The sequence below is a fragment of the Peromyscus eremicus genome, chromosome 5 (assembly GCF_949786415.1).
Source record: "Peromyscus eremicus chromosome 5, PerEre_H2_v1, whole genome shotgun sequence".
Lineage (NCBI taxonomy): Eukaryota > Metazoa > Chordata > Mammalia > Rodentia > Cricetidae > Peromyscus > Peromyscus eremicus.
This window is the reverse complement of record NC_081420.1, coordinates 14,491,101-14,517,606: the sequence shown is the minus strand read 5'-3', so window position 1 is coordinate 14,517,606 and position 26,506 is coordinate 14,491,101. Positions and strand designations below refer to the sequence as shown.

The 26,506-nt window shown below is 48.4% G+C and overlaps 1 protein-coding gene across 2 annotated transcripts; it reads right to left on the bottom strand.

The window, feature by feature from the left end:
• Positions 1-4,491: 4,491 nt before the first annotated feature.
• Card19 (caspase recruitment domain family member 19) lies at positions 4,492-25,731 on the bottom strand. Of its 2 annotated transcripts, XM_059262979.1 has the most exons (6): positions 25,556-25,730; positions 17,356-17,498; positions 6,866-7,019; positions 5,540-5,599; positions 5,300-5,371; positions 4,492-4,777 (listed from the first exon to the last, which is right to left on the bottom strand). In XM_059262979.1, the coding sequence occupies exons 1-6, from the start codon at positions 25,560-25,562 to the stop codon at positions 4,662-4,664; spliced, it is 552 nt and encodes a 183-aa protein (XP_059118962.1). In that variant the 5' UTR covers positions 25,563-25,730; the 3' UTR covers positions 4,492-4,661. The 2 variants fall into 2 exon arrangements, with proteins under 2 accessions (XP_059118962.1, XP_059118963.1); XM_059262980.1 differs by lacking the exon at positions 5,540-5,599 and having other exon boundaries at positions 25,556-25,731.
• Between the last annotated feature and the right edge of the window lie 775 nt (positions 25,732-26,506).

The window sequence follows — 26,506 nt, the reverse complement described above, 5'->3', positions numbered from 1 at the left end:
TCTCTTGTTGATGAAGCCTTGGTCTGGCCCAGCCCTCCACCCGCCATTGCCCCCTAGAGCCAGTGACAAAAGCTGGCTGTGTCTAAGCTTTGCTAGGTTTACAAGCTGTTGCTGCAGCATTTCTGTCCCCACCACGTGTCCTTTAAGAACCGCTGTGGGCAGTGGGGCTGGGCTGGGAGGAGCACCTATTTGGAATGTTGAGATGGTCCTGGATAGCTGGGCTACGTGTGTCTCCTTCTCCCCACACCCGTCACACTCAGCCTACCCCGTGTCCAATTTCCCAGATACCTTCTCCTCCCTCCTGATTTCATTAGGGGCACATTTCCATTTCCAACCTCCCTGCTTTCATGGCTTTCTGTTATTCCTTCCAAAATACTGAATTTTGGGAAAACACTGACTTTGGTGCTACTGATCTGGGAGGGTCTCCAGGAAGGACTCTAGCTGCTGACTTCTGCCAGTGGGTGCCCCCCCACTCTCAGGCCAGGGTAAACCTCCATCACACTCATGGTACCTGCTAGGTCGACTGTAAAGTGGGACTTGAGGGTCCTTGAAACACAACCTCACTCATTGTTGTCCACAAAACCCCCTTGCTGCCCTGGATTCCCAGCAAGATAGTACCAGAATCTTGATTTGTTGTCAGATTAAGCCAGGTGGTGGTGGCACACACCTTTGGTCCCAATACTTGGGAGGCAGAGGCAGGCAGATCTCTGTGAGTTCAATGCCAACCCGGTCTACCTAGCAAATTCCAGGCCTACACAGTGAGATCCTGTCTCAAAATACCAAAAAACAAAACAACAAAAACCAAAAACTACAAAAAACAAACCTTGACAAAAACAAAACAAAACAAAAACCCTGTAGGGCACGACAGTGATTTAATCAGTGCCTCCCTGAGCTAGGCCATGTCATAAAACCCTCCTGCTGTCTAAATGGGCCCCCATTCTCTCACCCACTGTATAGACAGACAGAGAATTGAGCAGTGATGGGATAGAGCAGCGTCCCTCAGCTCTCCATCTCCCCGCGTGTCCTTCAGGTGCTAAAGCCAGTGGTAAGTACACAGGTCTACCTGTCCCACATTCTCATCTGGTCAGGACCCATCCACGTGAGCCATGGTCTGTGGCTGATTGGACTTGTGGCTAAGGGACCTTGGCAGGGCCCCACAAGCCATCTGCAAAGGGGAGATGGCTTAGCCCGCAGGTGCTGACCCAGCAGAACTAGAAATAATGACACCACACAAAAGCAGAGTCAGCGCACCCCAAAATCACCAGCTTGGGTTGTGTAAGATGCAGATGTATTTCTGGGCTCCAACTTCATGTGTCCCTGTGTCCCCACTGGCCTGTGTGCAGCTTGCTCAGCACTCCATCACATTCTATCTACTCTGCTCCAGAACCCCCTCCACTGGCTCCCTATCCTCAAACTTCTTGTGTTGGGGGGCTCCTCCATTCTCCACTACCCCCACTAGCCCCTTCCCTTCTGGGGATACTGCCCAAGGAGCAGACCCTGTTTTCACTTGAGCGTCCAAGACAGCCTAGAGGAGTCAGTGACATCCTACCTAGGACCCAAAGGATGCATTGAAGGATAGATGACAAGGGGCGCTCACAGACCCAGCTGTCCTGTGTTGCAAGGGGCATCAGTGAGTGAGTGGCCAGTTGTGGCCCTTGCCCCTTGTGGACTTAACTCATTCCAGGCCACAAGCACCAGGTGACAAGATGGCTGGAAGGAAGGTCAGGGCTTGATGGGGATACTGAGGTCCAAGCAGGGAGTTCCTGTACTTTCTCCTCCATGGGATTCAGCTTGAGAAGTCCTGTGGAGAACCAGCCTGGCAGAAGCCAGCAGCTAAAATCCAGGATGTTGAAAACCTCAGCCACAGGCTTTGAATTCAGCTACAGAATAGGGCTCAGGTGGCTGGGACACTCTTGGAGGGGCATTCATGGACAGCCTGTGTCCAGGGGTTGTCAGGCTAAGGGCCTCAGGGTAGGCCCTAAGAAGTCATGGGTAGAAGTCAGCAATCCTGGGAGGTTGAGCAGGCCTACATAAGGGTATTGAACTCCTGTACAGCCAGAGGACCGGGGCTCACAGGTCTTCGAGGCATCTCTAAGGAAGGCCATCAGCAGGGGTGTCAAATGGGGACCAGGCCCAGGACCTTCCCAGACACCATTCCCAGCCTTTGCTGACAGACAGGAGCTAGGATTCCAGTGCCTCTTGAGACCCTCCTTTACTTTCTAGGGCCAAGTTGAGCCTGCCCACACAATTGACACGTGTCTGCCACTTCTGCCCAGGTATCTGTCATCTTTACTGTGGCACATATTGGGCAACCCTCCAACAAAGTGGTCAGTCCATCCAACACTCTCCGTGGCCATGGTTCTTTAGCAGGGGGTTCGTCCATGGAGCTGGGCTCATAATGGGTGCCCAGAGTAGGGCTCCTGTGTTACAGGGGTGCAAGCTGAGCTTGGACACTAGTAAGTTCATTCTTGCTCCTGCAGCTCTGAGGTGGGGCAGTGAGATGGTAACTGGGCACTGTCCCCAAAGCCACACGTTCTCACTGGGCACAGTGTGTCCCGGAAGATGGAAAGGCCCTGAAGAAACAGCTTTCCTTCACCTTCGCCTGCAGGTCTCCAGTGGAGTGTGGCACTATGCCTGCAAGGCACCAGCCTGAGGGCCGGGGTGAGCCGGTCAGCAGGGTGGGCACCAGAGCCCTCTTTATGGTTGCTGCCCTCACGTGCTCTGAACCTGGGACTTGAATGGAACCTCTCCCTGGGAGTCACGCCCACCTCATCTCACGTTTGGGTCATCTCAGCCTGAGCCTGCCTGGGTAACTTCCAAGATATCACATGTGACTCCAGAAGCTCAAAGACTCCAGAAAACACAGACTCATGGTGACTCTGTGAGTTGACAATGTTGTTTCCTCAAAAAAGCCTGGTTTTGAGGAACTGGTTGGGAGGAACTGGTTGGGCAGACACTGAACAACACGCCCTTCAAACACCCTGACCCAGGCCCATCAGGTGTCCTGGCTCACATCTTGTGTCTGGTGTCTTGCATGTGTGAGTATGGATGCAAATGGACCTGCGTATCTGCACATGCAGCATACATGTGAGTGCATATGTACACAGCATGAGTATATGTACATGTATGTAAGTTTGTATGTATGTATGTTGCTGTACAGGACTATCTTCTGAGCCAATCTGCCCCCATCTTCAGTGGTCTGACTGAGCCTGCTCACAAAGGACCAGCTGGGCTTGTTGACTGTTCGCTTCCCCCATGGAAGGGGTGAGAAGAGCCACGGTACCCACCCCTGAGTATACAGCCACCCCTCCCAACCAGATGTATGCAATTCTGCCTGATTGCCGGTGGTCTCGGGTGGGCTGGGTGTGGCTGGAGACCAGTGCCAAGGACCTCAAATGTATCATGACTTTTTTCATCTCTAAAGGATCTAGAAAGTTCTATGAACCACTTGTTCTCAGTTTAGATGCTCTCCCACCTGGGCAGGGTGGCTCCTGTGGGTCAGTGACAAGGACTGTGTTTCCTATAGTGTCACACACAGCTGAGGCCTGGTCTCCGGCCACACTCAGCCCATCTGTGGCAGTACTGACCCCATCCCCACACTTGATATTGGATAGTATCTGGGCTCAAGGGCCCAGCTCCATTAAGACTTTACTTTCCAGGGCATGGAGGAGCTGAGACTTGGTGGCTGGACAGTGACCACCAGCCAGGCAGAGGGCAGGAACCATGGGGAGGGTGGGACCATGGAGCTTCCTTAGCCACAGGAAAGGCTAAGGTGGACTGAGCTCAGACCTGACCTAATGCCCGTCTCCCTTTCTCCTGGCTGGGTTGTAATGGCCAATGGCTCACTCCCTTAAGGGAAAAGTGAGGATAAATGTCCACACTTTCTGAGGCTTTCAGTGGAAGTGGTGTTTCTGAGTGCTGGCGCTCCTGGACTCACCTACCGATATCCCAACCACCAGCGGCTAGGCCGGGATTCAGTCAGCAACAGAGAGAGACTGCCATTTTCCCCACAGTGGCCTGTGGGCTAGAGAGTAAGACCAGGTGATGGGGCCACCAAGGGCATCCAGACAGGAAGAACTAGGGAGGCTGAGATACGGCAAGGGAAGGACTGTGCAGAGGAGCGTGTGTGTGTGTGTGTGTGTGTGTGTGTGTGTGTGTGTGTGTGTGGTAAAGGGGTGGGGTGGGACATCTTGAGAAGATGATGGTTGACTCAAAGAGAAGGAATGGTGGGGATGTGGGGAGAGGATGGTGTGGGACATCTCCAGTGTGTGGATGATGGGGCAGAGGGCACAACAGTAGGACATCTGATGCTGGAGGGATGGGGGGACCTGGAGGAGGCACTCGGCCAAGGCCGGACTCAAAGCCAGGAAGGAGCATCTGGGCCAGTCCTAGGTGAACAATCATTGTTAGAACATTAACACACAAATACACACACACACACCAACACACACACAGAAAACCAACTCAAGAAGAGGACTTCAGAGAGGCAGAGACACCTGGGACATTTAATATTAAGCACCTTGTAGAGTGAAGGTGATGTGTTCTCGTAGAAATTATAAATAATGAAAAATAGGTATTTAGAAAAAGAAGTGTGGACCCCGCAGTGGGTGGCCAGGGGATTCTTTGGTTAAGCAGCAGGTAAGGCCCAGGGTCTGGGTTCGTCAGACCCCTCCGAGGTCATCTGCCAGGAAGGCCAACAGGTAGCGGCTGACATGCCTGTCAATGATGACGGGCGAGAAGGCAAGGACGCGACGGGTCCCAGGCAGCACTTTGGGGTCTAGAAGACAAAGGTGAGAAGTGACAACCCAAGGACCAGCCATGAAGGGGAACTCAGTTCTGGGAGAGCCGGAACAGGCGGAACATGGCCCTGTCCCCACCTCCTACTCACACACAGTCTTTGTTTTCAGGTTGAAAGATCAGCATGGGGTCTGACCCCAGAACCCACTAGCTCCTGCCTGGGTGGCCCCCAAGCTTCAGTGTATACGGCTGTACGAGCCCATACCCGGCCCTATCCCCAAAGGCCGTCCCGGATGGCAGACTCAGGGGGTGGAGAGTGGGGAGTGGGGTGGGGGTGGAGGGATAGAGCAGGCGAGGCTGGCTGCAGGCCTCAGTGGGTTTAGGCTTGTAAGGCCTGTGATACCACAGGTGGGGAGACCAAGTCTCTCGAGAGACGACGCCAAGAGACCGACGTGGCAGAACTCTCTGACTCTGGACTCTGCTGGCTGCCCACTACATTGACGAACTGTCACTCTCCAATTCCCACAATCTGCTCAGGGCCCTGGGGGCAGCCCGCACTCACCTGGAGGGCAGCAGTAGAGGAGGAGGGCCAGGCCCGCGGCCAGGCCTAGGCCTGCCAGGAAGCTCATGGGTCCTGGGGAGAAAGGAGGGGGGTGGCCTGTAGCAGCTGGCGAGCGCTACAGGGGGCCTGCCCCCCAACAGAAAGCCAGGAAGAAACCTCGATGTGGGATGGAGAAGCCCCTGGGACACAGACAGAGCCCTGAGGGAAAAGGGAAAGAGAAAGGAGGTAGCGGGGCGTTACCCCTGTCACTCAGCTCACGGCTGTCACTGTCCCAGTCCAGCTCTCTGCAATCTGAGTTTTCTGGAAACAAAATTACAGAGCATGGTTAGTAGAGGGCTGAGCTGAGCGCGGGGTTGTCCCGCCTCCGCCTCCTGAAGGTGCTGGGCTCACACGTTTCCTCAATGGCCACTGCACTGGGTACACTGGGCGGGCCCAGTGGGTCACACAGTGAGGTCAGCTCTCCAGAGAACACTGCATAAATTTGGGGTTCCTCTGGTCTAGTTTCTGTGACATCACAGGTGTGGAGTAGGCCAGCGTGTCCTGTTTGCCACAAGTCATCAAAGGCAGGACAAACATCCACTATCAAGAGTCAACTGCTCACATCACCGGGGCTGCCATACCAGACGCAGCAGGCCAGAGCTTTTCCCTAGACTCCCCCATGGGGTTAGCAGGCAGATGGTGTGCCACACGGACCCCGGGGCACCTCCGAATCACAGAAGGTGCTTCGTTTCCTGTAGGGATGTGGCTTGGATCCAGCTGGGTGCTAAAGGACCCAGTGAAGCAGTTTCTGTAGAGATGAGGAAGAAAGCCTATTCACTCTGTCCTCAACTGTCCACACTGTGTCCTGTGAGGTTTGGGGAAGACTCCTTGGGATCAGAGACACCAGCGCAGAGTCCCAGCACAGCGCATGGGCAGAATCACCTCATCTTTCTGCCTGCAGCAGCAGAACCTCCTCTCAGGTCCCTAAGCACAGAACTTTGGAACTGAGTCGCCACACTGGCCTTACTGTGACCTTCCAGATCCCAGCAGCTCCAGTGACCCCAGACCTTTGGGACCTACCTATCACCTAGAGCTCTAGATCACATCTCTCACCAACCATCCACACCTATACCTAAGGACGCCCTACAGAAACCCCACATGAGCAGACTGGTGATAGAAAAAGTAGACATGGCCTTGGGGTCTACTGTGGGCTTGGTAACTCCCCGCTGGGATGACGGAGGCCCAGCCCTGGGCTGTGAGAATGAAGCTGCTATGTACTGAGAAAGGAAGACACAGCCGTGGGAAACGAGGAGAGGCAGGCGGGATACGTGGGGCGCCGGCTTCTGTACGGAAACTGGCCCGGGGAAGGGAAGCGACAGAGAGGGCGAGGGATAGACTGATATGCCATTCTGTGCTAGTCTCTCTGGGCGGTCTCTGAGGAGGGACCAGACGGAAGAGATGCCCAGGCTGGGCTGCTGTAGGCTCAGATGGGCACCGAGGACCGCCACGCTGCTAGCAGTTGGCGCCCTCCCTGGTGGGTGTGGGGTGCTGCACGGGGCGGGGGGGGGGGGGGGGGGCAGGACTTACGAAGGGTGTAGCGGCTGGGCAGGTGGTTGTGCAGGGGCTGGGCATGGATGTAGAGCGCTCGGTAGAATTCCTGACAGTGCCGCTCCCCACGCTGCTGTAGGTGGCTCAGGAGGTCGCAGAGCCGCACACGCAGGGACGCCTTGGGGTTCCGGAACTGGGGGCAGAAGGAAGGGTGGGCTGGAGGGGGCAGCTGTGACGTGGTGCGCTCAGGACCCCAGCCTCAGTGCCACAGCCTTCAGAACCCCCACCACCTCTCACACACCCGTGTGGCACCCAATGCTGGAGCAGTTAGTTGCCGGCTAAGTCTTGGCTAATACTTGTGTTTCCAGGGCAACAGGCTGGGAGAGGTCACCAAGGAAGCAGGGAGTGAGGGACATCACCCTAAGTAATGACATTCGTGTAGCTTCTCCCCGTGTGGCCTCAGTGAGTCACTTCAGCCCTCTGAGACTCAGGTTTTGTAAAAGGAAATAATCCCACGTGGTGGGGTTGTTACAGAGCACGAATGACGGCATACGTGATAGTTGCTATTACTTTTCAGTCTGTGGGAACATGAGGCTAGTATTTCAAAAGCCACTGAGAAAAGAACAGTTTCTTCCGACGTGGTTGTGAAGGTCAGTGGACAGACCACTTGGCACTGAGTCCAGACCAGGAGGCTGTGGTCTGGTGCTGCCCCCTGGTGGCTACGGGAGAAAACTGACCAGAGATAACAGAAGCCTGGAGGGCCTGTAAGAGGACATCCCCTTGGGGAATAAACATCTGAAGTTTATGTATTAGACTTCTTACTACAACAAGGGGACGAATTTGAGCCTGCCTCTTTTCAAATCACACCGTGGGGCTCACGCTGTGTCTGAGTTGACTCTGCTTCTCTTCCGCCCAACTTTGCCGGCTCTGAGACGACCTCCCAGAAAGGGAATCATCTGTGGTACCCAGAAGAGGTGACCAGGAGCAGGATCTGAAATGGACCCTCAAAGGTCTAGTGGGTCTCTGTCACTCACTGTCCTATCCAGTACCTCCAATCTTGGTGACACTGCCAGGGGCATGTGCTGAAACTTGGGGAAGGCCAGGCCCAACTCATCCTTGTCCCCGAAACCTGGGGCTTGTTGGGGTCCCCTTCTCAGGCCTGGAGGAATTAGGCAGGATTAACCTTTGTGACACAAAGCCCAGGGACTGCATCTGAAGTGCCATCTCCGGAGAACTGTTATGGTGTCTGCAGCTGTGAGGCCTTTCAGGCCTCAGTAGTCCCCTCTGTAAAATGGGGTGATGACTTCAGCTATTTGTAGGGCTGTGGGTGAGAACCCGAGATGTCCAGAGAGTGTGCCTGGTAGCTCTTCACCTGGCTCAGGTAGACTAGGTCACATTCCAGTCTCTGAGCCAAGTGGGATAGCATGCTTGTTTCACAGACGCTGAAGCTCCCAGTGGGACCGGCCTCCCTCAAGCCTGATGAGCAGGCAGGCCAAGCTGGGCTGTGGGTTAGGGGCAGCCACTGCTCATCTATTATCGTTGGCCTTTTGGCCTTATAAACACAAGGAAGATTGACAGGAAAAAGCAGTGAACCTTCACTTACTTTGACCCTCTGGAAGAGCCATGGTTCCAGGGTACCAACAGGTCCAGACTTCTGGTGTGTGTGTGTGTGTGTGTGTGTGTGGTATGTGTCTTTGTGTCTGCATGTCTACATATGTGTAGTGTGGTGTGTGTGCATGTGTGTGGTGTGTGTGTGTGTCTGCATGTCTACATATGTGTGGTGTGGTGTGTGTGTGTGTGTATGGTACAGTGTGAATGTGCATATGTGTCTGTGTGCATATGGTGTAGGGGTGTGTGTATGTGTGTAGTGTGTGTGACTGTGTGTGTGGTATGTGTCTGTGTGTCTGCATGTCTACATATGTGTGGTGTGTGTGTGTGTGAGTGTGTGTGTGAGTGTGCATATGTGTCTGTGTCTGTGTGTATATGGTGTAGGGATGTATGTGTGTCTGTGTGTCTGTGTGTGAGGGTGTGTGTGGGGGTGCCCATGCACGTGGGTGCACGTAGAGGCCAGGGGTTGATATCAGGATTCTTTCCTCAATGGCTCTGTACTGTGGTGATATTGTGTTCCCCAAAATATTGTGCACCCTAATAAACTTATCTGGGGTCAGAAACAGAACAGCCACTAGATACAAAGCCTAGAAAATGGTGGCACTCACACCTTTAATCCTAGCATCCCAGAGGTAGAAATCCCTCTGGATCTCTGTGAGTTCAAGGCCACATTGGAAACAGCCAGGCATGGTGACACATGCCTTTAATCCCAAGAAGTGAGCCTTTATTCCCAGGGAGTGATGGCAAAAACAGAAAGATATATAAGGCGTGAGGACCAGAAACTAGCAGCATTTGGCTGGTTAAGCTTTTAGGTTTTGAACAGCACAGTTCAGTTGAGAGCCATTCGGATATAAGGACTCAGAGGCTTCCAGTCTGAGGAAACAAGATCAGCTGAGAAGTTGGCCAGGTGAGATTAGCTGTGGCTTGTTCTGTCTCCCTGACCATCCAGCATTTCGCCCCAATAACTGGCCTCAGATTTGATTTAATTAATAAGACCCTTTAAGATTCCTGCTACACTGTACCCTACTTTTTTGAGGCAGAGTCTCTCACTGAACCTGGAGTTCACCATTTTGGCTAAACTGGTTGGCCAGCAAGGCCCTGGGATCTACTGTCTCCGTGTCTGCTGGGGTAGTTGGGGATCCAAACTCAAGTCTCATATTCACACAGAAAGCATTTTACCAACTGAGCTATATACCCAAATTCCAGGTCTGGACTTCTGATTCCTCCTTCCTCAGCCCTCCTTTTATTCTTCTGTTGTGTGTTGTCATGTTTGATGGCTAATTTTATGTCAACTTGACACATCTAGAGTCATCTGAGAGGAGGGAGTCTCAATTGAGAAAATGCCTCTATAAGAGTGGGCTGTAGGCAAGCCTTTATAGCACTGATGGGGAAGGCCCTGTCCATTGTGGGTAGTGCCATCCCTGGGCTGGTGGTCCTGGATTCTGTAAGAAACCAGGTCGAGCAAGCCATGATGAGCAAGCCAGTAAGCAGCACTCCTCGATGGCCTCTGCATCAGCTCCTTCTTCTAGGTTTCTGCCCTGTTTGGATTCTTGTCCTGACTTCCTTCAGTTACGGACTATGGATGTGGAAGCATAAGCCAAATAAACCCTTTCTTCCCCAATTTGACTTTGGTCATTGTGGGAGCCCGTTCTCGGGTTCCTCGTGGCTTTACCCAGCAGGTCCTCATAGAGGATGATTAGACCACGGGCCTGAGTGCAGGTGTCTGGGATGGTCTGCACTTGGCTGTGCTGGGGGAGGAGGTCTTTTGCTCCACCCCTTGGCGTCTCTATAAAAACCCTGGGGCAGAGACAGTCGGGGCCCGTTGGAATAGGTTCCAGGCCCTCTCGAGGCTATCCTTTATTTTCTATCTGTTTATCTCCGCGATATTCTCCGCAATAAATCCTTCTATCTAATATTTCCTGCTGCTCGCACTCAAGAAAACTCTGGGGAACTGTGGGGGTGGTTGGGTAAACGCCCCACAGAATGGCGCCAAGAACAGGGACTAAAGAAAAAAGAAAAAAGGGACTAAAGAAAAAAAGGGGAGACTAAAAAAGAAGGGGGGACTAAAAGACAAATGAACAGGGACTAAAGACAAAGTAATAGGGACTAAAGATAAAGGAAAATAATAGTTTTATTACAGAGTTTTTGGCGAAAGTGCTGAGTTCAGCCCTGCCAGTGGATAAGGCATGCCGGTGTTATGGAAAATATATATTTTTTATATATATTGAGAGGCAGGGGTTTTATCCTCGAGAGAAAAGGAAAGCGGACTGGAAGGATGTCCGATGCTGCAGCGAAATTCTCTTCTGTCAAAATTTTCTATCTTCTATCCCTTTCTCAATTTCTATCTGTGAAAAATAAGTATAAGGCATAGGGTAGTAAAATAGTGTAGGAAAAACTTAGAAGTGTAAGATTGTGTAGGAAAAAATAAGTAAGGCAACTAGACAGAAAAACTCTTCAATTTTCTAACTTTGGGGGCTAAGAACGCAAACTGGGGGAAAAAAATCTTTCTTTGGGCTTTATGGGTAGTAAAAAAGCTCTTCTTTGAGCTTATGGGGAAGAAAAAGTTTTCCTATGGAAGCTTTTGTCCTGGGGACAACTGAAATGCTAAGTCTGAGCGGCAGGAGAAAGTGATTTCTCCCTGAGGCAAAAAATGGGGATGTAAAAAGCCAAAAAGTTTAAAGTTGGGAAGTTTTGGGAAAAGTTGCTCTTTCTCTTGGGGGGGAAAAACCTTTCTCATAAAGCTTTTCTTGGAAAATTTGGGGGAAAAAAAACTCTAAAAAGCCTTCATCTTTCTCAAAAGCTCTCAAACTTAAAAACTAAAGCCTTTAACTTTCTCTCAGAAGGACAAAAATTAGAATCACCTGAAGATATTAGTATGGGGACCACCTGTGATTAGCTCTAAGGGAAAAACAACAAACCTCTTAAGACAGCAAAACCTCTAAGTTCTGTTTTTCAAGCCTTAAAAATTGTCCCTGCAATGCAGGAGGCAGGGACAAGTTCCTAAAAACCTCTTCTAAGCTCTGTCTCTTCAAGCTAGTAAAAGACAGTGGGTCAGAGTACCCTGAGGGAAACGCTTGGGAGAGTGTGGGTAAAGAGCTACAGAGAGCCCAAAAGGGCAGGAAACTTTACCTGAGAAAAGAAAAAAAGCCAAGCTTTTCAGTTACAACCGAGCTGAGGCATCAAGGGTTTTGTTTCTGAGTTGAGCATTTCAGAATGAAAAGGTGCTCCTAATGGTCCTAATGCAAAGATCCCCTGAAGCAATGCAAACTGTTAGCTTTGTATCCTCTCTTCTGAGCAAAAACCCAGAGGGACTGGCCAGCTTCTCTGAGTTGGAGTGCATTTCAGGGATACTAGAGTTCCTGCAGTTGCAAACTTCCTGGAGCACAGAGCTGAGGCAGGAAGGTGCAGGACCCAGGGGAAGGTTGCTAATGAACAACCAAAACTAAAGCCAGTGGGAACGGCACAGTTGTCCACTTTCCTACAAGTCCCGGGTTGGTAGGTCCACTGCTGCAAAAAGACATCTGAAAAAAGCTTTCCTATCAGTAAGGACCTTTCTGGGAAAACAGTAAAGCTGAACTGTGTCTGAAGCAGTTGTGCTGCTGAGTCAGAACGCTGTCTGGGGAAAGAGCCCAGCCAGGGCAGAACAGAACTAGTAAAGCTTTCTTTTCTGTCAGAGAAAGCATCTCTTTGAGAAAAGCTTTGTTTCAACTAACTCCCAATCAGATGAGGGAGTGTAGCCCTAAGGGGTGATTGCCTCTGGCATAAGCTCTGTCCTTGAGCACTCAGACAGACAAACACAACCCACTGGGGGACTGGGCCAGGTGAAGGCCTAATGAAACAAAATGCCTGTCCTAATGGGAGTTTAGAAATGGCAAAAACCTCCCTTGTTAGATTTTCAGTCTGTACGCAAACCACACAGACCCCAAAAACAGAAACGGACAAAAAGCCCCTACCTTCAGTAGCAGGGAAAGCCGCCACTGTAGTGTCGGAAACTGTTTCTGGGGTAGAGGGGATAAACTGAGACCAAACTGGGAACTCTCTGGGAAAAAGACTCCAAAGAAACAGAAGGGACATATTCCTCCCCAGAAAATACATGACCTGTGAAAAGCTGCTAGAATTTGAGGCAGATTCGGGGGGAGAAAAAAAGCCCCTACCTCCAAAGGCAGCTAGCAGAGGTACAGAGCTGCAGATAGATACCTGAAACTCTGCATCTGGGGGGAAAGGAACAAGCAAAATGGGATAGATCAGTGGGAGAAAATCTCTCTGAAAGAGCTATGGAAAAGCTGTTGTAAATGTTTTTCACTGACTGGCTAAAACACAAGCCCCGAGGAAAGTTGCTATCAGAAATAGCACGCATTGAGGTGGGCAAACGAGGCAGGTGCAGTTCTGATTTGGGGGCCAGTGTCAATTAAAGGAGAGACACCTGTTAAAGCCAGCTGAGGAGAGACCAGAAACCTCCCAATGTCCCATAATTGAAAATGTAAAATGCTTGTTCAAATCTTCCGTTGCAAAAGCAAAAAACTTTGTTCAAACCTCCCGGGCAAGAATTTGTAAGCAAGTCTGGTAAAGAACTTAAAAGTTGACTCTCAGACCCAAAAAGAACTATGGGAAATGACTGATATAAGGGAAATGATATAAAGGACTGATTTAAGGGACTGATACTATTATGGACTGATATAAGGGAAATGCATTCTGGGAAAGGTAGTTTTTCCGCTAAAGATGGCGACATTGCCCTGAAACACTTTTGTCAGCTCGAAAATACGTTCATGGTAAACTTTAAAATACAGCTTTTAAAAGAATAAGGAGGAAAATCATCTAAGAGTTTTAAGTGTCAGTTCCAATGAAACATTGAAAGGATATGGAACTAGGCACTTCGCGGTTTGGGGGTTGGTAAAATGACTTATTTACCCTAATAGCTGTGCAAAGTTTTAACGGTAGTTGGATGACAGAAAGCTACCTATAAGATCAAACAAGCCACTTTAAAATCCTTAAAGCAAGAGAGCAGTTTATACACTGAACGTTGTCTTAGATATGAAGGAAACTTATGCTATCTACAAAAGAAAGCTGCCATGCTTTGTGGGCCATATTAGAGTTCACTCCAATCTTCCTGGTCCTTTAGCTGAGGGTAATGCGAAATGGAAAGATCCCTGCTCGGGATTGTGGAAGGGTCCCGATCCTGTGTTAATATGGGGTCGAGGACATGTTTGTGTTTTTTCACAAGAGGAGAACGAAGCTCGGTGATTACTGGAGCATTTCGTAAGGAGCTTGGAACTAAGAAAGGTCAGTTCCAATGATGTTCCTACAATGGAACCAGAATGAAAGTGGCTCAATTAGTGTTTCTGAGGTTTTGTCACTGGTTAATGCAAAAGTGAGGAAATAGAGTTCGGAGCTGTGCCGCTTTTGCCTTTACTAGCTCCTTTGGAAAAATACTTTATATCACCTAATAGCTGTGCGGTATTTGGCAAAGACCTTACAGCAGCTAAATACGGTAATTTCACCCTCAGTGTGAAGTGAAGTTTTTCAGTAGAACAAACCAAAAGTACTGCTGTAATAGAAACGTTTGTCTGAATTGAAGTACATAGGGGGAGCTATTATGAATTTGGGTGAAGGGACAGCCTCTAGTTAAAAACCGTCTACTGCTGACAGTGCATCTCTGCCGGTTCCGGAACGGCTGAGAGAACTGGCAACTTTGGAGTGTGGCTTTGTCCCAAAAAGGTTACAGTCCCCTAGCAACAACTATCACAATTCTATAACAACAACACTCACTAAATCCCAGTGCTTTATAACAAAGCTGACTGTAAACTCTAAACTTTAGAAATGATGTACATACTTCCTGTCTAGTTAAGAGAATCTGTCTAATAGAGATAGTACTAATAATTAAGAGTAAGAAATAGAAAAAGATGAAAATAAGATATGTGAGTTTGTAAAAATTATCTTGTTAGATCTGTGTTAAGAAATCTTTAGGTGTTTGCTAAGTTAAATATATGCTAATGGTAGCCCTATATAAGTTTGTAAAGTAGATCTATAGAGTTCCTTTAAGAATATAAGCTTGCAAGAAGAATCTAATGTAGTCTTAAGACATGTAGTGATAAGCTTGTAAGAAGTAAAGATGTTAGCTGTAAATGTAAGTTTAAATAAGAATAAGATGGAATGAATATAAGAAATATGTAAGTAATAAGAAGTATATTTGCTAAAGTAGTTCTATAGTTTCCTTAAGGAGTATAAATAAGTAGATGTTAATACGTTATATGTGAGTTTGTAAAATGTAGATGTTGAATGTGAGTCTAAATGCTTTGCAAGGCAAAAGGTTATATGTGAGTTTGTGAAAAAGTGTAAATGTTAAGTGTGAGTCTATTAATGTATATGCTGAAAAAACCTGAGATACAGAACTTAGTGTCCTAGCAAACTGCAAAACAGGCAGTCTGAGCGGTTTTCAAAAGCTCCAGAAGCCGCTAAGAAGCTAAGAATGGCGGACGCAAGAACCAGCACAAGGCATCTGCAGCTGAGATCCGTGGAAAATCTTCGCAACACAGAAAAACCTGAGCTAACATCAAAAACGGTGTGGTTTAGAATACTACTGTACCTAAAAAGGTCTGTCTGTGAGAACAAAAGTTGCAGAGACGCTTGTTTGAAGTAAAATTGTTAACGGCAAAAAGTTTTGGTTGAAAACCATCTCTTCATATTTGGAAGTGAAAGCCTGATACCAGAATTTATTTCTTGTTTGAACTTTTTGAACTTAAAATGAGATAAAACTACAGAAAGATTTTGGTTATGGATTTCTTCATATTTGGAAGGCTAGTACCAGAATTTATCATTTGAATTTTGGGACTTAAGAAATGAAATGAACAATAGAGATTTCATTGCAATTGGACAATTTTGAGTTTACTTATAGTTTTCTGGAATTGGGTTAAAAATGGAACTGTTTAAATGAAGAAATTTATTTCTACCTAGAATCAAGATGCAGTTTTGTGTATGCATATATGCTTTATTAATTGGTGATTCATGAATTGTTTTGTGGAACTGTTTATGTAAAAATGAAATTACTTACAGAACTGGTTTTGTGTTACAAATGGAACTGTTTAAATTGAAAAGTTTGGGTTTTCTAACTAGGCTTGAGATTTTGCTTAAATTATAAAGAAAAGGGGGAGAGTTAATATTCCTTAGTCTAATTTCAAAAGTTGTTTGAGTGGATTAATGTCATGTTATTGTTAGTAAGAAATGCAAATAGGGTATACTAAAAGACTACTTTTAAAGTGTGTAAAGAGTTTTATTAAGAAACTGCTTTTGGATGTTTTGCTAAGTTTTCAAAGTGTTACTGGTTAGATTGAGAAGATTGCTTTTCAATATGGGTTTGTAGGAATTGTATGAGTTTGGGTTCTTCTAACTAGGTTTGAGATTTTCTTTAAAAAATTATAAAGAAAAGGAGGAGTTATGAGGTTGAATTATGTTTGCAGAACCCTATTGATATTAATGCACCCTGGTTTTGTGGAGTTAAGGAAATATTTAAGTTTGATGTGAATACATCGAAGTTTTTCCTATGTTCTGTTAGCAAGAAAATTCAAATGATTGAGTTAAAGTTGTAAGGCGGAGAAAATTGTTAACTATGTTTAGCACCATATATGCTAATTCAAATGGTTCTGTTAAGAGTTTGCTTTGTGTTATAAGATTGAGAGAATTGTGACTATGTATAGCAATATTTATGTTAACCTGTTAATGGTAATGATGAAGCTAAGGGATTCTTTAAGTTTGTAGTCGCCTTAAGAGTTTTTGGCTTAGAAAGGGCTTGAGGCAGCTAAGACTGCTGTAGTCACCTTGGACCTAATTCAAAAGAGAAATGCCATCTATATCATCCTCTACTCCCATACTGGGAGGTGTAACAGCTATGGAGATTGCTGTAAGCCATTATAGTTATTTTTTTATATATTAAGAAAGGGGGACCTGTGGGAGCCCGTTCTCGGGTTCCTCGTGGCTTTACCCAGCAGGTCCTCATAGAGGATGATTAGACCACGGGCCTGAGTGCAGGTGTCTGGGATGGTCTGCACTTGGCTGTGCTGGGGGAGGAGGTCTTTTGCTCCACCCCTTGGCGTCTCTATAAAAACCCTGGGGCAGAGACAGTCGGGGCCCGTTGGAATAGGTTCCAGGCCCTCTCGAGGCTATCCTTTATTTTCTATCTGTTTATCTCCGCGATATTCTCCGCAATAAATCCTTCTATCTAATATTTCCTGCTGCTCGCACTCAAGAAAACTCTGGGGAACTGTGGGGGTGGTTGGGTAAACGCCCCACAGGTCATGGTGTTTTATCCTAGCAATAGTAACTCTAACTAAGACACCATGTATCACCTCCTGCAACCTTCTCATAATTCTGGAAGGGGCCAGCAGCCACAAGAACATTTGGAGAAACTGAGGCATAAAGATCTGATGATGTAAGACCATGTGGATCTGCCCAAGTCCAGGTGTGACTCCCATTCCTGAGAAGACAACTCAAGGTCTATGACAGCTTCTTCCAGTTCAGAGAGGGGTCTTGTGAGATATTTGATTACACTGTGTAAACATAAACCACTGTGATTGGTTTAATAAAAAGCTAAATGGCCAATAGCTAGGCAGGAGGTATGGGCAGGACTTCCAGACAGAGAGAGAACTCTAGGAAAAAGAAAGGGGGAGTTGTCAGCTGGACACAGAGGAAGCAGGACATGTAGGAGAGGTAAAAGTCACAAGCCACATGGCAGCATGTAGATGGATAGAAATGAGCTAATTTAAGTTATAAGAGCTAATTAGAAACAGCCTAAGCTAAGGCTGAGCTTTCATAATTAATAAAAAGTCTCTGTGTTATTACTTGAGAGCTGGCTAGAGGGCCAGAGAAAGACTCTAATTACAGAGGGGAGACACCCAAGAGGTACCCTTGCCCCGCTCACCCCTCAGCACCTTTTCGGCCTCCTTGTTGGTAAGGATTTGTGGGTAGTAGCGGTTCAACTGGAGGATGATCCTGTCCACTTGTTGCTCGCTTAGGCGACCCTGTCCTGTCAGGAAAGGTGTGTCCTGTACCAGCCGGTCACAGTAGGTCTGATCTGGAACACATGTGGATAGCATGAGGTGTGAGCCAGCACAGCCTCCAAAGGGACCCAAGATGGCACCCCTGTGCTGACCACAGGAGACCCACACCTGCTGGAAGGGCAAGAGTCTCCCTGGAGGGGGCATCTGGAATTTTCATGTTAACCACGAAGACTGTATCTATAGAATACATATAAAGTAAATAAAAGAATCAAAATGTTACCACAAAAATATTAACTATACACAAAGGAAATCAGCCAAGGGAGAAACAAGGGCTGAAAAAGCTAAAAGACCTACAAAACACAAACAGCAGAGACAAATCTTTCTTTTTCAACAATTACTTTAAATGTAAGTAGGATAAACTCTCTAATCAAAAGGCAGAGATTGGCAGAATGGCCTTAAAAACATATGCCCCAACCAAATACTCCAAGACACTCACTAAAGATCTAAAGACACAAATAGGTTGAAACTGAGAGGAGGAAAAGGACAGTCCACTTAGGTGTGTCCAGCCTTCTGACATTTCAGCATGGGAAGTTGTCACCTACAAATGTTATGTTCAAGAACAGTTTCATAATGTTTTAAGTAAGTTTACAGCTTTGTGTTGGGCTACATTCACAGCTGTCCTCAGTCCCATCCAGCCCCATGTGGCCCACAGGCAGCAGGTTGAACACACTTGATTGTAAACAGAAACCAAACCAGAAACAGGAGTGGCTGGATTAGTATTAGACAAAATAGACCTTAAGTCAAAACTGGTACAAGAGATTTAAAAAAACAAAAACAAAACAGCATATGTAAATAAAAGGTTTATTCATCAGGAACATGTAACTACTATAAACACATCTGCACTAAGCATTAGAGCCCCAAATGAGGAAATATTGGTAGAACTGAAGGGAGACAGACAACTCTATAACATTTAAAGATGTTAATGCACCACTTTAAACAACAGACCAGCTATAAGATCAATAAGGAAATGGAAGACTTGAGCAATACTCTAAACTGTACCTAAAAGTCACACACAAAACACACTACCCAGTAGCAGAAAAAAAAACACACTTTTCCCAAGTGCACATGAACATACTCTAGATCACAAAACATGCAGATCCTCAGTCACAAATAAGTCTCAATATATTTATAAACATTTAAATCAAAGGCTCTTTTTGGATCATGTTACATGAACCTAGAGATCAATATCACCAGAGTTCACAAATCTGTAGGAATCAAACAACTAATACAGCAGTTCTCAACCTGTGACTCTTTTAATACAGTTCCTCATTTTGTGGTGACCCCCTAATCATAAAATTATTTTCGGGGCTGGAGAAATGGCTCAGAGGTTAAGAGCACTGCCTGCTCTTTCAGAGGTCCTGAGTTCAATTCCCAGCAACCACATGGTGGCTCACAACCATTCGTAATTAGATCTGGTGCCCTCTTCTGGCCTGCAGGCATATATGCAGGCAGAACACTATATACATAATAATAAATAAATCTTAAAAAAAAAAGAAAAGGGGCTTTAAAAAATTATTTTCATTGCTACTTCATAATTGTAATTTTGCTACTGCCATGAATAGTAATATAGATATCTGTGTTTTCTGATGGTCTTAGGCGACCCCTGCGAAAGGGTAGTTTGACCCGCAAAGGGGTCACACCCCACAGGTTGAGAATCTCTAAACTAACAGGTCAAAATGAAACCACAAAATAAACTGAAAACAACCTGAGTCAAATGAGAAACAAACACACCAAAATCTAAGGGATGGAGCAAGCACACCTCTGAGAGGGAGAAGCAACAGCCATAAACTCACACACTTTAAACAAGAGCAAGCTTCGGTCAGGTGTGGCACACGCTTTAATCCTACCACTCTGGAGGAGAAGCAGGTAGAGTTCTATGGGTCTGAGGACACCCTAATCTATGTAGAGTCCAGGCTAGCTGGAGTTACACAGTGCATAGTGAAACCTTGTCTCAAAATAAATAAATAAATAAACAAACAAATAAATAAATAAATAAATAAAGCTAAAATGAATGGCCTAACACGGCAGACACCTCCCCAACTTTTACAAAGGCAGCTCACTTGGAAGGGAAGGAAGGAGAGAGGGGCTAGAAGAACCAGATTAGTCAGACACAAAGCTAACGGAAAGAGGGGACTGGTGCAGAGTAGAGTGGAAATAACCCGGAGAAGACAACAGTTACAAAAGAGAAAAGTCAACAAAATCCAAGTGTATTCACTGAAAAGGTCAGCAAAATTAACAGGTACTTAAACAGACTGACAAAAATGACTCAAATTCCTAACATCAGAAATGACAACAGGGTGACCAAGTACAGTGATGTACATCTGTAGTTTTAGCACTTGGAATGCTGAGGCAGGAGGATTATAAGTTCAAGGCAAGTCTAGGCTACATAATGTGAGACCAAAAAACAAAAACAAAACAAAAATAAACAAATAAATAAAACAAACACAAAGAGGTCAGGAAGAAGATGGCTCAGCCGGGCTTGGAGCTGTGCACAGGTGTGGGGACCTGAGAAATTCCTCTGAACTCACACAAACCCAGGAGCATCGGCATAGGCCTGCAATCCCAGCACTGAGGTTAAGGCGGGCAGGTCCCTAGAGCTTGCTAGACAGAGAGTCTAGCTGAACTGGTGAACTCTAGGGACCCTGCCTCAAGAACTGAGGTGGGGACAGGAATCCCCAGCCGCTCATGAGCCGCTAGCCTGGCATACATGTCACAGTAAACAAGAGGAGAGACCGTCTCAAACAAGGTAGGTGAGGACCGCCACCTGAGGCTGTCCTCTGACTTCCGGATGTGTGCTATGGCATGTGCTCACCCTCACACACACATGCACACACATCACAAGATATGGGTGGAAAGATGAGCCAAGCTGAGACAGGAGGACCCCAGCTTCAAGGCCTGTTGGAGCAACTTAGTGAGGCCTTGTATCAAAATAAAAAATTTAAAGATACATTTCAGTGGGATCTTTCCTAGCATGCACAAGGTCCTAGGTTCAGTCCTCAGTACTGCAAAGGATAAATAAACTAGTGACATGAAAAGCTGTGGAGGAGTCTTCAACACACAGTACTAAGTGAAAGAGCCTGTCTGAAAAAGCCCCATACCGTATGGGTCTAATTACACCACACTGCAGAAAAGGCAATACCAAGGAGACAATAAAATCAGGGGTTGTCAGGCATGGGGAGAGAGGGAGGGATGAGTAAGCAGGGTACAGAGGAGTGTTAGGCGCTGAAACTATTCTGTGTTATGGCATAAAGCATTTGACAAAGCCCACTGAATGTCCAATACGAGGAGGGAATGCTAATGCAGATTCTGGGCTCCAGCTAATAACAAATTGATAGAAAATGGTAATGATATGAGGGAGGAAAGGAGAGTCCATTTCCTCAATCTCTGCACTATCTGTTCAATCTCCAGGCAGTTGTTCCCCAAATAAAGGCCAGAGCCAGGCAGTATACACCCAGGCAGTATACACTCAGGCAGTATACAAGCAGTATACACCAGGCAGTATACACCCAGGCAGTATTCAAACAGTATACACCCAGGTAGTATACACCTAGGCAGTATACACCCAGGCAGTATACATCAGGCAGTAAACACCCAGGCAGTATACACCAGGTAGTATACACCCAGGCAGTAAACACCCAGGCAGTAAACACCCAGGCAGTATACAGGCAGTATATACCCAGGCAGTATATACCCAGGCAGTATACACCAGGCAGTATACACCAGGCAGTATACACCAGGCAGTATACACCAGGCAGTATACACCAGGCAGTATACACCAGGCAGTATACACCCAGGCAGTATACACCAGGAAGTATACACCCAGGCAGTATACACCAGGCAGTATACGCCCAGGCAGTATACACTTGAAGTCCTAGCTACTGGAAAGGCTGCAGCTGCCTGGACAACAAAGAGAGACTTTGACTGAAAATAAATTAAACAAATAAGTAAAGTCTATTAAAAAAAACTTATTTGGAAATTTCCATTGTTGATGTTTATGGGAAAACTGAGGGCAGGATGGGGAATTCTGGAAAGCAGAGCAACCCTGAGTAGGAATAGATTACTTGAGAAGGAGCCCAAAGGATCTTCCTGAGTCACAGAAATGTCTAGATGCTACCTGGTTTGTGCTCACACAGGTGTAGGCATTTGTCAGAACGTATCAAACTGTTCTTTAAAAGCAAATGCAGGGGCTGGAGAGACAGCTCAGAGGTTAAGGCGCATGTTGCTCTTGGAGAACATATGGTCACTCTCAATGGTCTGTAACTCCAGTTCCAAGGGTTCCGATGGCTTCTTCTGACCTTCTTGGCACCAGGCACACACACGGTGCACATACATGCATGTATGCAAAATATTTGTAGAGAGAAAATAAATCTAAAAGCAAGTGTATCTGCTTGCAATTGGATTAGACCTCTATAAGGTAGGTTGGCTTTTTACAAAATAGGGTCACCATGTTGAGAAAAGTGAGCTGGGTCCCTGGCTTAGTCCCTGGCTTCATCCCTGGATATGGAATCAACAGGCTACCTTCCTCACACCTCCTGGCTGGTCTGTCTTCTGACTCCTGTTGGGGAATATTATTTTAAGGTTTGTTACTTTTGCTTATATTGTATTTGCTTATTTAACTCTGTGAAGCTGTGTTACTGTGCCTGTCTAAAACACCTGATGGTCTAATAAAGAGCTGAACGGCCAATAGCGAGGCAGGAGAAAGGATAGGAGGGGCTGGCAGGCAGAGAGAATATATAGAAGGAAGAATTTGGAAGAAGAGGAGAATTAGGAGCCAAAGGAGGAGGAGGGTATCATGGGCCAGCCACCCAGCTACACAGCAAGCTACACAGTAAGAGTAAGATTTACAGAAGTAAGAGAACGGGAAAAACCCAGAGGCAAAAGATAGACAGGATAATTTAAGTTAAGGAAAGCTGGCAAGAAAAAAGCCAAGCTTAAGGCCAGGCATTCCTAATTAAGAATAAGCCTCCGTGAGTGATTTATTTGAAAGCTGGGTGGCAGGTCCCCAGAAAGACCAAAGATCAACCAACAACAGACTCCTTCACCCTCTCTTCCCTGATGGTGGCTTTGGGGAGTCCTTCCTTACCCAGGTGGGCAGAGCCTATCAGCATGCCCACCCTATGCCAGGAACTTGGGGTGTCTTCCAGTTTACTGTAACAGTGGCGCTGCATTCACCAAGGACCCATAAACACATCCTCAGCCTGGAAACCTGCTCTCAGAGACTAGCAATAGGCCTGTCCTGGTTGATAGACGTTGCTCCCCCAAGGCCCATACTTTGGCTCATCAGCCATTCCACCCCTGTCTGAGGCCATCAGCACCACCCAATCATGGCAGCTGGGGACTGGGAATATTGGCCGAGCACCTGACAATCTACGTAGAAGACAGACTTACCAACAGCCCAGGGATACCCAGTGACTTGCCACATTACCAGGTGCATTAGGTAGAGGCTGGCTTCAGTACCTGCAGCATCTTATTAAAGAGTTCAGATGAACACTGAGCCAACGCACAAAACAATCCACAGGCCAGACACTTTGTGGTTCTATTTACACCTACCTACAACCTCCATCCTCCCACTAGCTCTGCAGCTGCCCGCTCTCAGATAGGGAAATGAAGGCAAGGTAAAGTTACAAGACTGCCATCAGCCTGGAGGTAACACAGCCATGCTGCGGCTGCCTGTTCTGTCATTAACATATGGATCACTGTGAATTCAGGGGTCTGCTCTCTTCCAGACAGGAGCAGGCCAAGGCTGTCTGTCTCCATATTGTGCCAATGTGCACAGGGCTGCACATACAGTAGGCACTCATTAAAGAGTTCTGGAATGAATGGGCTCCAGTCCAAGGTCCAAAGGCGAGGTCTTCTGGTAGACAGTGGCCAATGCCTCATAGCGGCCTCCTCCCACCCTGAGAGCCGCTAGCAAGATGAGCCTCTGCTGCCCACAGGCATGAGTCACAGGAGCCTGAGTCACCTGGCATGGGTGGCCCAGCCCAGGAGCTGAAGCCAGCAGCTCTAGAGCAAGGCACTTCCTGTGCTTCCTGTGGCTCTTGTAAGCTATGCATGCAACCACAAACAGGCAGCCACTGGGTATCATGCAGACTAGGGCAAGGCTCTGCCTGGATACCCTGTAAACAAGGCCAGGAATGCCTTTACTAGATAAAAGAAGATGAATCACTCTGTGTAGAATCCATGAGCCTTTGCCTGTATTTTCCTTCCCTGCCAGCTGGTACCAGGAGCTTCTGCAGCCTAGACCTAAGTCCTTATTCTGGCATTTGGGACCCTGAAGCAGTGGGGCCCCCCAGCCCTTATTCTGCCCATAGTGGTCCCAAAGCCTTCCTGTCTGCAGCTCACAACCATGGAGTCAGGACCTGGGCAATAGGCTGAGAAAATCAAGTTGATTCATGCCCAGCTTATTTAGGCCCCTTGCAAGAATTCACCAATCACTCTCCTGGGGTGTACAACTTGGGCATCAACTCCCCCCTGAATCTCTCCTAGAAGCTCTTGTCATCACTCCACGGTACCTGTTCTGTGAAGAGACACTCTCAGTGTTCTATAGCCATACACACAGAGGCAGCAAAGATTAATCTGTATGGCAGACCCCCAGCTGGTGCACTAGGGCACTGAGCCAAGAACCGAGGCCCCAGGGCTGTCCATCCAACCCTGTCAGGCTTCTACTGTCTCCATCTCCTACCAGAAAAAGGAAGGGTGCTGAGGTGTCCAAAAGTCAGCAAGTAGACGGCAGATAGAAAAGAGTGTGTGTTTTTGCCACAGTCAGGGCTGGCTGTGTCCTCCCAGCTAAAAGCGACTACCCACCTGCCGCCCCCCCTCCCCCGCCCCCACTGCCTGTTTTCCTGGAGCTGGGATGCCTCATTCTCCCCGAGTATCCTGTCTTTGCAATGGGCCCTTGGAGACCAACACAGCTGAGATCTGTCCCACACATCCTGATGAGCTTACCAGAGGATCTGGAAAGCCAGAGGCAGGGCAGGCCGCAGCATGAATACTGAGACCACGCCTCCCATTCTGCTCCTACCACTGACCAGCAGAGTGGTCTGGGGGCACTTACCCAACCTAAGATTTTATCCTACACAGGTATAATAATCCTTATGTTCCCACACAGACATTCTGAACAAGAGTGCATATTAGGGACTCAATCAGGGCTCTACACATAGGTAGTGCTCAGAAATTGCAGCCACAAACAAGAAGGGCCTGGAGGGACTACAAAGGAGAAAGTGGTAGCTGAGGTTTCCTCTAGCCTGTTTTGGAAGTCCCCAGGTTCTAGCTCATAAGGTCTTATTTTTGTGCACCATCAATGCTGACTCCAGTTTAGAAACCCTTGGGTACTTCTGGGGCTACCCTAACTTCCCTGGGCCATCCCAGATGACCTCTGCCACATGATGCTTAAGAAAGAGTGAGACTCCCAGAAACCAAGTGCGGCATCTGGGAGCCACCACATTCCCCGGGCTCTCTGCCAGAGGGGGTCCCTCGCTGACTCATCCTATGGCATTCTTTCACAGGGAAAACTCAGCACAGCAATGTCACTGTGTCCAGCTGGGATCAGAAATGAAGTGGGCGAGTCCCCAGAGCAAAGGGTTGGGCTGGGGCTACCAAGCCTAGAGAACAGGAATCCAGTTGCTGGCTCCGAATTCCCTAGACTCATCTAGTAAGGGTACGTCGCTGGAGTCTCGCAGGCCCCCCGGAGCTAGCGGGAAGCACGCGCGTCTCACTGGTACCACAGGCTGCCCAGGAGCGCAGCGCTGGTCCCGCCTCCGTGGGGGTGAGTGCAATCGCCGCTCTAGAGTGGCGGTGAGCACCATTTCCCTCTCTCAGATCCATCCCGCCCCGGGACACCGCCCCGCTCCACAGGTGCAGCCTGTGCGGTGCACCGCGTGGGCGCTCACCTGCTGTTCTGTCTCCTCAGTCCACGACGGCCCCCCACTCTGCACCCGAGACCCCCAGCGCCCCCGGCCCGCCGCGCAGAGCCCGGGACACCCCGCCACCGCGCGCCGCTACGCCCGCGTCATCGGCGCCAGCTAACGCCAAGGTCACTCGGCTCCCGTCGCCCGCCTGGCCCTGCGCCCACCTGTCATGGCGGAGGGCACGGCGCCGCCCCGCGGTCCTCGGCTGTCCGCCGCCCGGCCCGACGGCTCCGGTGACCGCCGCCGCAGGCCGGGCCCTAAGCCCCGCCTCTTCCCTCTAGGCCCCGCCCAGCGACGGCGACAGCGTCTCGAGCCCCGAGCCCATCCCTCCAACTAGCCACGCCCCCTTCCCGTACGGAGCTCTGGGGCTGCGTCAGCAGTGGGCGGAGCGGGGGCTCTAAACACTACCCACTACTATAAGCCACGCCCCTCACCGAAACCGGCCCTCTGTCATCCTAGACTCAGGCTTCCCCTGGAGCTCTAAACTACGCGCCCCAGTGAGCCCCGCCCCTGGGGAGTTTAGGCTGCAACGGTGACCGGAGTCCCGCCCCCTCCAGCTTAAGCGACCCCGCCGAGGAGCCCAGTACTGCCCGGGTCCCAGTACGGACCTGAGAACTCGAGCCCCGCCCCACGCACAGCCTCTCCAATAGTTCCTGGGGTCTGCGCCCCTTAGTTTAGACCCCGCCCTTCCTCTGGGCCCGGTGCCTGCTGTTCTCCGAGGTTAGTAAGTAGGTGTGTGCTTCTCGGCTCAGTTTTCCTTTGCTGAGCCCTGGCCGCCCCACCCCCATCTCCCGGATGAAGAAACTGAGTCTTAAAAGACACGTGAATTACCCAGAGTCACGTAGCAGGTCAGGCCTGGCAAAAAAGGCCGGTGGGCGTTCACTGGCACCCAGGAATTGAGACTTAACAGGAAGCTTGGTTGAACATCTTTTTATCAAGTCCCCTATTTACAAAAGGGGACAAGTGCCTGGCATTGCAACCTAGTTAGGGAAGTCATTTAGTCTGATTGAGCCTCAGTTTTCCTAATTATAAAATGCGCAGCCTCAGGCAAATCTTTCCACCTCCTCACTTGTTTCCCTTCTGTTGTAGGTAGGCATGGCTCTTCCAACTCGGTG

What these genes read in the sequence shown, in the direction of transcription:
- Card19 (XM_059262979.1), bottom strand. An exon ending in CCAACAAGGAGGCCGAAAAG is followed by an intron (nt 7,020 to 17,355) that starts GTGCTGAGGGGT and finishes TTCTGCCCCCAG; the next exon opens with TTCCGGAACCCCAAGGCGTC. An exon ending in CCTCTACTGCTGCCCTCCAG is followed by an intron (nt 4,778 to 5,299) that starts GTGAGTGCGGGC and finishes TTTGTCTTCTAG; the next exon opens with ACCCCAAAGTGCTGCCTGGG.